We start from the raw sequence: 11217 nt of genomic DNA, 5'->3' as shown, positions 1-11217 counted from the left end.
AGATTATCATAGGGTGGGTGGTTTTATACTTGATGGAAAGGTTGGCAACTCCCACCTCCTATGCCGCTCCTCTAACCTATTTTAAGACTCCTCCACTGACCAAGGCCTCTAAACCTATTATTCAACTCCGTGTGTCTGTCAAAATCTATCTCAAACGCTCACACACATTTTCTCTCTGACACGCACATGCACAATGTGTTCCCACTCTAACTATCTCTCTTACACAAACACACACACACTGTTATTGCTACTATGGACATGAAACATCCCCTCTTAAAGTCCACCCCCAAATAAGAACTACGACTAATAAATGTCTCCCAGTTTAGAAACCACAGTCATTGTAAGTTGTAAATCAGTCGGAGGAATGGAGATTAAAGAAATGTGGAGGAAGGTGAGACCAAAAAATGGACAAGAATCAAATGGCGTAAGTAGAAGGACAGTCCCTGATATATCAAATCAAATTTATTTATATAGCCCTTCGTACATCAGCTGATATCTCAAAGTGCTGTACAGAAACCCAGCCTAAAACCCCAAACAGCAAGCAATGCAGGTGGAGAAGCACAGTGGCTAGGAAAAACTCCCTAGAAAGGCCAATACCTAGGAAGAAACCTAGAGAGGAACCAGGCTATGTGGGGTGGCCAGTCCTCTTCTGGCTGTGCCGGGTGGAGATTATAACAGAACATGGTCAAGATGTTCAATGTTCATAAATGACCAGCATGGTCGAATAATAATAAGGCAGAACAGTTGAAACTAGAGCAGCAGCACAGTCAGGTGGAAGTTGAAACTGGAGCAGCAGCATGGCCAGGTAGACTGGGGACAGCAAGGAGTCATCATGTCAGGTAGTCCTGGGGCATGGTCCTAGGGCTCAGGTCAGTTGAAACTGGAACAGCAGCATGGCCAGGTGGACTGGGGACAGCAAGGAGTCATCATGTCAGGTAGTCCTGGGGCATGGTCCTAGGATAGAATATAGAATGTACATGGTCTCAAAGGTGAGCTCATTCAATGTGGAGGGGGGAGACAATTTACTGTCGGTCGACAAAGCTGAAATCCTGACAGACATTCATTCACTGTCAAGGTGTCCCTTTTCAATAGCTGGACATTGCACACACACACACACACACACACACACACACACGTACAATAAATTAGCTGGTGGTTCACCAACTTTTTAATGATGTGACCCCAACTAAGCTTTTGGAATTTGCCTGGGACCCATCATGTGAAACAAACCAGTGTTTCTTTTCATGATCCAGTCAGCAGTCAAACCTTTTATGTTTAAAACTAACTTCTATTATTTATTGTTTTCAACTTTGTACAAGTTCAAAGTTACATTATTAAGGAACAGTTACATGTGGTTTTTGATGCATCTCTTCATAGGATCCAAACTCTTCGTCTCAAAAATCCAAGGCTGCCAACATCACTGTAATGAACACGATAGGAGACAGAGAGCTGGTTTCAAGCGCAGGGCACAGCAGGTGTTTATTGTAAAATACCACAGGAGGCAGGTGGCTGGATCCAGGGGCAGGCAGAAGGTCATACACAGGGGTCCAAAAGGGCAACAGTACAGGCAGGGAAAAGGCTAGTAAAGTCGTCCGGGAGATCGGGCAATAGGTTGATAACAGGAAATCCGATAGGCTAAGGTACAGGCAGGGAATAGGCAAAAAGTGTTGTTAGTGAGGCAGGCCAAAACTATCATACATGGGAGGATTACATTATGGGAAAACAGAGCTCCGAATAGAAGTGTCACAAAACAAACAATACCTCTCAATAATGGGGTGCAAAGAACTGAACTAAATAGTGTGTGATAATGACATACAAGTGTGTGAATAGGTGTACAGAATTCAGGTAATTGGGATCTGTAGAGTGAGCTGCATTCAGGGGATCTATGTGTTTGAGAGTGTGAGCTGGAAAGTGGGTTGGAAAGTGAGCTGCGTTCAGGGGATCTACGTGTTTGAGAGTGTGAGTTGGAAGCAGATGTTACAATCACATCTGATTAAACCGATTGAATCAGGTGACACCTCTTGTGGAGCTTCGGAGTGGCAACATCATAATTGGGGGGGGGCGGGGTGCCTTGTCTATATAATGGTAGGGGAAACACTGCCATAGGATGAAAGTGCTTCTATTTTTACTGATTGACAATCCATAGGCCCAGCCAGCCCTTGGTCATGGTGGGAGGGTGGGTAATGGTGGGGAGGGGATGAGGGGAGTCTGAGATGCTAACTATGAGATGCTTGAGGGATATTAATACTTCCTGGTTGACATTGACCTGGGATTAGGACAAACAAAAGGAGAGAGACACTTAGAATATGAAGCGCCTGGGTCCTGTTCCCCACCAACTCGCACACACACTAGATGATATTCAAAGAAGTAGAAACAAAGGTGTGAGATGTTTGAAATTCGTTTACTTTAAGGCAAATTACCCCTTCATAATAGTTAGCACTATGGGTGAAATAGACTTGGTCAAATTATGGCAAAATGTGCTGAAATGTCAAAGACAGGTAAATTGTTTAATGGAGTGACATAATACCAGTTATTAGGTTACAACAACGGAAATAATATGTACTTGTCACAGATCCCCCCAGAACTGTCATTACGCACACCTGGTCCCTATTCCCAGTTGATTAGTAAATGTATAAGTGTGCCCTTTGTTCACCATTGTCCTGTCGTTTATTGTTCCAATGTCCGTTGGTCGTGTGAGTACCTGTGCTGTGTTGTTTTGGATTTCGTGCCACGTATATTGTGCAGATGATTACGGGTCTCGTCCCGTATGATAATCATTGTGTGATTGTGTATTTATTCGAGGTACTCCTCGCTCTTTTGTTTGGGTCTCAACCCTGTGTTTTGTATAGTGTTTGTTTGGTCGCCATCGCCATGCCTGTACATGGCACGCTGTAATTTGGATAAATAAAAAACCCTATTACGCATTCCTGCACCTGTCTCCCGATCCCTTTATACCAGTGTGACAATACTGTGTGTAGGTTAAAAGGACTTCTTCCTTTACAGGTCTTCAGATCGACACAAGGCTAGGAGAGCCTGCTGCATCTCCCCTTTGTATTCTTTCTGTGGGTGTGAGAGAGTGGGACGTAGTTATGACAGAGTTACAAACTACAAACCTTCCAGAATGAATATTCAATGTATTGGTGTGGGTGCATATGTTTTCACCTGCAATGTAGAGTAGAGTGAAATGTTGGTCAGTTTGCGATACTCGATTCTCACACAGAGGAGGTCCTCTTCACTGTGGCTGATAAGAATCCCCTGCACTAAACTGCCTTTCTGCAGGACACATACACAATAAACATACACAATTTGAATGAACCTGGTTTACAGAAGACTCTGCCTCAAGACCTGACACAAAGGCACAGAAATCGATAGTCTTACACCTCACAGCACAACACGAATAGTCATGTAGCCAGTGTGAGTCTGGAGTAGAGTCATAGTAACAGAATGTGGAGTAGACCATCATATGAAATTAAACTTACCTTAATGTTGCTGTGTAGCCGCTGGGCCAGGAACAAAGGAATGCTTGGGATGGAGCCAACTACAGATGGAAAGAATCAATAAATACTGTTAATTAATGTTTGTCATACTGTCACAAACACACATGAGCATTTGAAGAAGTTGAAAGTTAGTCTAGCACAGAGCAATTGTGGGGCGGCAGGTAGAGAGTTGGACTAGTAACTGAAAGGTTGCAAGATCGACTCCCTGAGCTGACAAGGTAAAAATCTGTCGTTCTGCCCATGAACAAGGAAGTTAACCAACTGTTCCTAGGCCGTCATTGAAAATAAGAATTTGTTCTTAACTGACTTGCCTAGTTAAATAAAGGTAAAATACAAACAAACAACAAAATAATTGAACGAGGCTATGTCTTACCCAGAGTGCGGAAGCCAAGCCTCAGGTCCCCAGAGAAGTGACTCTGTACTGTTTTATCCACAGTCTCCCCTCTCAGATCCTCCAACCTGGATAGCACTGAGAGATAGAGTGTGGAGGGTGGTAATGGAGGCTACAGCCATACTAGGGCTAGGAAGAGAGACAGCGAACAGATAAAAGAGAGATTTGTTTGTTACCTCTGTTGAGATGGTTTGAGTCTCTCGTGGTTAACACCTGAATCCAGGGGGCTGGGTCCTTTTTCTTACCATTCACAGCATCATTTAGAGCCTATACACACAAACACACACACACAAAGGATATCAAGAGTACTGCCTAATTGGAGGAACTTTCTGGAGGTAATTTGGGGCTTTAAAGAAGAACACTCACCTTAACATCCTGGTCAATGAGCTGATAATCAACCATCTCCTTTGAATTCAGCTCCTCCTTCTGTTGGTATTAAAGCACAAATGGCACCTTTCAATTAGTTCAAATTAGGACATTCTTTTTCACTGACTGAAATATACAGCTTACTCTGTGCAGGGGAGTGAAAACTTGACAAGGCACTCTAACTTACTATGCCTATATAGCATTCCCTCTTAGAAAAAAGGGTTCCAAAGGGGTTTTTCGGCTGTCCCCAGAAGAAAACCCTTTTGGTTCTAGGTAGAACCCTTTTTGGGTTCCATGTAAAACCCTCTGTGGAAATGGTTCTACTTGGAACCGAAAGTGTTCTACATGGAACCAAAAAGGGTTCTTCAAACGGTTCTCCTATGGGGACAGCCGAAGAACCCATTTAGGTTCTAGATAGCACCTTTTTTTTCTTAGTGAACTCTACGTAGATTGCAATATTGAGACAACCAAGTCTAAGACCGGAACGAGAATCTGCTAAAAGAAGTGTGGCAGTACCTTGAGTATGGCCAGTACCAGCTTAGTGAAGTCTTTACTAGTCTCACTGATAAGATCATTCTCCAAGTAACGTCCAAACTCTGTTAACAAAGCAGAATAAGACTACAGTAGGGCACTCTGTGTGTGTGTGTGCGTGTGTGTGTGTGTGTGTGTGTGTGTGTGTGTGTGTGTGTGTGTGTGTGTGTGTGTGTGTGTGTGTGTGTGTGTGTGTGTGTGTGTGTGTGTGTGTGTGTATGTGTGTGTATGTGTGTGCCTGTGTGTGTTTGTGTTTGTGCAAATATTTGCAAGAGTGCATGTGTGTTACCCAAAGACAGTAATTCTCACCCTGTTTGTAGGCAATAGTGGCATCTTTAAGCTGCTGTGGTGATTTGGTACACAACACAGCCAATAGACTCTCTTCATCTGTACCAATACCCTGAAGCAAACAATTACACATTTAAAGTGATTCGTTCCAGTGATGTAGCCAAGTCACTAAATCTTGAGTCCAAGTGAAGTCCCAAATCCCTAGTGTTCGAGTCCGAGTCGAAGTCTAAGTCCTTTATACTCAAGTCACGAGTCACTTGGTGTGCTAACAGTAGCTGTCAAACCATTTTTTAAGTTAAATATCATTACATTGTTGCACATTTGTAAGGCTAAATAGATAATACAGCTATCTAACATTTGATGTTGTTAAATTATGCAAAAGAGAGATTTTCTGACAACAAAGTCACAACTGGCCAAGTCCAAGTCACCACTGGTCGAGTTCGAGTTGAGTCACGAGTCATGAAAATCGTGACTTGAGTCTGAGTCAAGTCCGAGTCCTGGGCTTGAGTACTACAACACTGATTCATTGACACACACACCACACACAAAGACCCACACATTCATTCAAACCACATTACAGTACATACAGTAATTACACACCTAAAAATACAATTAAAATATATTACATGCCTATTACAATGATCATTGAAATAACAGGTGATCTGCTCTCACCTCCATGGACTGTCTGAGGCGATGGGCGTCAAACTGAGAGGGGGTCATCATCAGCCCCAGCATGACTTGCTCCAGCCCCCCTGACAGAGCTTTCTTCAGGGCAGGACACAACTCCTACAGAGGAGGGGTAGATAGAGACTGTTGGGCTGGGTTCCAATGCCATATATCACATCCCTTCCCACAGTCCCCTTATAGATGTAAAAGTAGTCAATAGGTAGGCTGACAGATCCACAAGTGTTAGGCTGACAGATCCACATAATGTTTCAAACAGGTAGTTATAGTTACCTTCTGTGTGAGGTTATGGTAGGACTCTGCGATGCTCTGTCTCTGAGCATTGTTTCGATTGGTCAAGATTCTCACCAGAGTGTTCACGTCACTGGCTACATTCACACACACACATATTTTGAATACCTCATCCAATATGTATGTATGATACTAACTACTTCAAACAGTCACACTATCAGATTGATGAATTTCTCAGGCAACAATTTGTTTTCAATGAACTATGGTACTGATTTACTTCATTAGCTGACATTCCATCCTTGAATAGTACCTTTGCTCTCCAAGGCAGTTTGAATTTCGCGGGCATCCTTCTCTGAGTTGAAGTTGGGGAAGGGTCGCACAGTGCCCAGTGTACCCCACCACATCTCATGAGACTGGACAAGACAGGGGAGAGGGGGTGGTGTCACTAAGTCACTACAGTAAACCTCTATCACTGACATTTACTGTCTAGCTTCCGTCATGTTGCATTTAGCCATTCTATCTTTTTAGTTTAGTCCAGATGAAGGAGAGGAGATGAGGAGAACGTTTCTTCAGACTAAGGAGATGTTGGTTCACTTACATTTGCTTTGGGAGAGGTATTATGCATAGACTTCAGCAGAGCTTCCATGATGGGAGTGACAGAGTAACTAAAATTGAGATTAGGCATAATTAGTGTTGGGGTTATTTGACATGTAATATATACAGTTGAAGTCGAAAGTTTACATACACCTGAGTGAAATACATTTAAACTCATTTTTTCACAATTCCTGACATTTAATCCCAGTAAAAATTCCCTGTCTTATGTCCGTTAGGATCACCACTTTATTTTAAGAATGTGACATCTCAGAATAATAGAAGAGACATTCCAGACTTTCATCACATTCCCAGTGGGTCAGAAGTTGACATACACTCAATTAGTATTTGGTAGAAGGCCTTTTAAATTGTTTAACTTGGGTCAATTTTTTTGTGTAGCCTTCCACAAGCTTCCCACAATAAGTTGGGTGAATTTTGGCCCATTCCTCCTGACAGAGCTAGTGTAACTGAGTCAGGTTTGTAGGCCTCCTTGCTCGCATATGCTTTTTCAGTTCTGGCCACAAATTTTCTATAGAATTGAGTTCAGGGCTTTGTGATGGCCACTCCAATACCTTGACTTTGGTTGTCCTTGAGCCATTTTGCCACAACTTTGGAAGTATGCTTGGGGTCATTGTCCATTTGGAAGACCCATTTGCGACCAAGCTTTAACTTCCTGACTGATGTCTTGAGATGTTGCTTCAATATTTCCACATAATTTTCCTACCTCATGATGCCATCTATTTTGTGAAGTGCATCAGTCCCTCCTGCAGCAAAGCACCCACACAACATGATGCTGCCACCCTCGTGCTTCATGGGTGGGATGGTGTTCTTCGGCTTGCAAGCTTCCCCTTTTTCCTCCGAACATAACGATGGTCATTATGGCCAAACAGTTCTATTTTTGTTTCATCAGACCAAAGGACATTTCTCCAAAAAGTACAATCTTTGTCCCCATGTGCAAAACGTAGTCTGGCTTTTTTATGGCGGTTTTGGAGCAGTGGCTTCTTCCTTGCTGAGCAGCCTTTCAGGTTATGTCGATATAGGACTCGTTTTACTGTGGATATAGATACTTTTGTACCTGTTTCCTCCAGCATCTTCACAAGGTCCTTTGCTGTTGTTCTGGGATTGATTTGCACTTTTCGCACCAAAGTACGTTCATCTCTAGAAGACAGAACTCGTCTCCATCCTGAGCGGTACGAGGGCTGCGTGGTCTCATGGTGTTTATACTTGTGTACTATTGTTTGTACAGATGAATGTGGTACCTTCAGACGTTTGGAAATTGCTCCCAAGGATGAACCAGACTTGTGGAGGTCTACAATTGTTTTTCTGAGGTCTTGGCTGATTCCTTTTGATTTTCCCATGATGTCAAGCAAAGAGGAACTGAGTTTGAAGGCAGGCTTTGAAATACATCCACAGGTACACCTCCAATTGACTCAAATGTTGTCAATTAGCCTATCAGTAGCTTCTAAAGCCATGACATAATTTTCTGGAATTTTCCAAGCTGTTTGAAGGCACAGTCAACTTAGTGTATTGTTAACTTCTGACCCACTGGAATTGTGATACAGTGAATTATAAGTGAAATAATCAGTAAACTGTAAATCATCTGTAAACTAATTGTCTGCAAACAATTGTTGGAAAAATGACATGTGTCATGCACAAAGTAGATGTCCTAACCGACAAAACTTGTTTGTTAACAAGAAATTTGTGGAGTGAAAAACGAGTTCTAATGACTCCAACCTAAGTGTATGTAGACTTCCGACTTCAACTGTATATAAAATATGTATACAAATATTTCAAATGTGAAATTATATATAATAAAACGGGTTGTTTGAATCCTGGATGCAGATTGGTTGTTAGTGTGACAGTTTAATTTTAGTCCGTCCCTCGCCCATACCCGGGCTCGAACCAGGGACTCTCTGCTCACATCAACCACAGTCACTCACGAAGCATCGTTACCCATCGCTCCACAAAAGACGCGGAACAACTACTTCACCGACTGAAACACTATTAGCGTGCACCACCGCTAACTAGCTAGCCATTTCACATCGGCCACATTAGCAAGGATTTATTCATGATAATTTCCGGATACCATGATAACAAAATTCAGATTCACGTATCAATGCGAATCCACTGTCCCGCAGTCCAGTTGTCCAACTCTGCATTGATATATTTACCATTGATAAATCAGGTACCCAAACTACAGACATTAGATACTTTTTGCAATAGAAATATTGTCTTCATGTATCAATTCACAAACAAATCAATGATTACCAAAGGAAAGGAGGGAGGAAATAGAAAGAGTTTTTGAACAGGGCCACAATGGTTGGTGAAGTCCATCCAATATACTTTACTTCATTGCCCTCTAGTGTCGCAAACGTACGGAAGAGTATTAGGAATAAGTGAAGAGAACTGGTGATACTTGTATTATTTTTATTTTTTACTATAGTATTTTTTTAAAAAGTGGAATATTTCGAGAATAAAATGGCAATATTTTGAAAATAAAGTGACAATATTTTGAGAATAAAGTCTCAGTGACTCCCTGTTGCTGTGCGTGCCACCATTGAATTGCCCGCAGTTAGATGACCTGGTGAAACTATACTTTAGAATTGGCTTTAGTAACAAGGAAATCCTTTCTCTTTTAGCACATAAAAAACATATTATTATAAGTAGGCCAAACCCCTGTCATGGACCGTGCATAGCAACGGGGCAGAGTTTTGGGTAAAGCCCCGTCTGCGACAGTAATTTTACGTTCCATTATTATAATCTAACAACCAACAGGTCTAGCCTCTAGCCTCTATAAAGTGAACAAGTTGTAGCCTAAATTGGCGGTATAGCTGAGACAAATAGCCTATAACGGAGATGATGTCTCTGTTTTGGGATATGCATTCTTCATTCCTCCCATCATTGAAAATATCAAGGATAGTGAAAGGATTATGCTAGGCTACCAAACAAGTAATGTCAGATCAGTGATTATTTCTTTATAGCCTATCATAATGTATCTAATAGGCCTATATTTAGAGAAATGACTATTTCTAGAAAGGAAGAATCCAACCATGAATATATTCAAACAGTGCCTCAGATTAGCTGGTTTGCATGTGTAACAGTATAACTTTAGACCGTCGCCTCGCCCATACCCGGGCGCGAACCAGCGACCCTCTGCACTCATCAACAGCAGTCACCCACGAAGCATCGCTCCCAACGCTCAAGGGGAACCACTACTTCAAGGTCTCTGAGCAAGTGACGTCCCCGATCTGAAACGCTATTTAGCGCGCACCACCGCGCACCGCCAGCCGTTTCACATCCGTTACACATGCATGAGATGTCCTTGAGTTGCCTCCTCCCACAGACACTTGCGTAAAACTTTGGCTTCATTGTCCATTCCTCCCGCAGCCGTTGGATAGGCCTATCATTTACTTTCACTTGCCCACTGTATTATAAGATTACGGTACTCTAATGGGCCGCTATAGATTTATAGTTTGCTGGAAATAGCGATGTTGTAGCGAATTTGGAGAGCAGTTTGATATTGGACACAGACACACATTTTTTACTACTTAAAAAAAAAAAGTACTAGCTTGCAAAACAAATATAATCCAAGTAACGCCACCCCTTGCTCTTTGTTTTCTTCACTTGGACCTAATACTCTTCTATACAAATTACATGTCGGCGTTGTGTCATTTCTGCTTGCGTATCACAAAACTCAACATCTGGCCAGAGCAAGAAAATAGTCCCCCGACCTGACTCTACAGACTAAATTCCTCTCGTCTCTGGTGATGTTGCCCACAACAGTCTAGCCCACCACTAATTCCTGAGATTCCTCCATGTGAAAAAACGCAGGGAAACCAAATGTTTTTTTGTGTGGCTTATCACCATATCGTTTTCCAAAATTAAACACAATTACGAACTGCATAAATCAAAGATTTATTTTGTTAAAACATATTTATTTCCCCAACAATGTATGCCATTATACAGCATAATGAAATGAAACGCACCTGATAGTCCCGTTTCCTATCCGCTTAACAGGAGAGGTCTCTGAAATGACTTGACGTTTTAGTCTATTTCTAAGACAACAGGGTGTGGCTGCTGCCTGACAGATAGGATATGGCTATGCTGGACTTGAAGCACTCACTCATTTCTTTTATAACCATGGGCGTGTCTCTATTGATAGGTAGGCTATCTTGGCTGTAGAAATTCCTGGCTATGGACTCCCTTACAAAAAAACTCACATGATTTCACATGTGGAAAACCACATGATTTCACATTCCATTTCAAATGTGAAAACGTGTTTTTGGAACACTTCACATATGATCACGTTTTCACATGGGTAGTTTCATGTTATCACATGTTGTCATCACATTAACTTCACATAAGATCACATGAAAGCATGTGACATTTCTGTGGTTTTTCCTTAAGTGCAATAAGCCTACCTGGCCATTAGTTCAGTTCACCGGATCTGATAGGAAATGGATAAAACCTGGAGTAAAACCAATACATGGTAAGATAGATGGAGCTATAATAAAATCACTTGTGTATCCAGTACTTTCTAGTGGAAAGTTGGATATCAGACACACTGTCACACACACACGGAATGTTGCACACCTGTCAGATGGCGACCCTCTCCCAACACACACACATACGCACGCA

The 11217-nt window shown here is 42.1% G+C and overlaps 1 protein-coding gene across 1 annotated transcript; it reads right to left on the bottom strand.

Moving 5' to 3' along the window:
• Positions 1–2382: 2382 nt before the first annotated feature.
• Positions 2383–11121, bottom strand: LOC109908088 (annexin A2). Its single transcript, XM_020506542.2, has 13 exons — positions 10566–11121; positions 6587–6653; positions 6299–6401; positions 6031–6125; positions 5746–5859; positions 5095–5185; positions 4771–4850; positions 4255–4314; positions 4065–4155; positions 3871–3966; positions 3480–3538; positions 3163–3273; positions 2383–3060 (listed from the first exon to the last, which is right to left on the bottom strand). Exons 2-13 carry the CDS (start codon positions 6632–6634, stop codon positions 2998–3000), a joined length of 1011 nt encoding a protein of 336 aa, XP_020362131.1. The 5' UTR covers positions 6635–6653; positions 10566–11121; the 3' UTR covers positions 2383–2997.
• Between the last annotated feature and the right edge of the window lie 96 nt (positions 11122–11217).

Source organism: Oncorhynchus kisutch, linkage group LG2 (genome assembly GCF_002021735.2).
Source record: "Oncorhynchus kisutch isolate 150728-3 linkage group LG2, Okis_V2, whole genome shotgun sequence".
Lineage (NCBI taxonomy): Eukaryota > Metazoa > Chordata > Actinopteri > Salmoniformes > Salmonidae > Oncorhynchus > Oncorhynchus kisutch.
The sequence above is the reverse complement of the archived record's forward strand: the minus strand, read 5'-3'. Positions and strand labels throughout refer to the sequence as shown.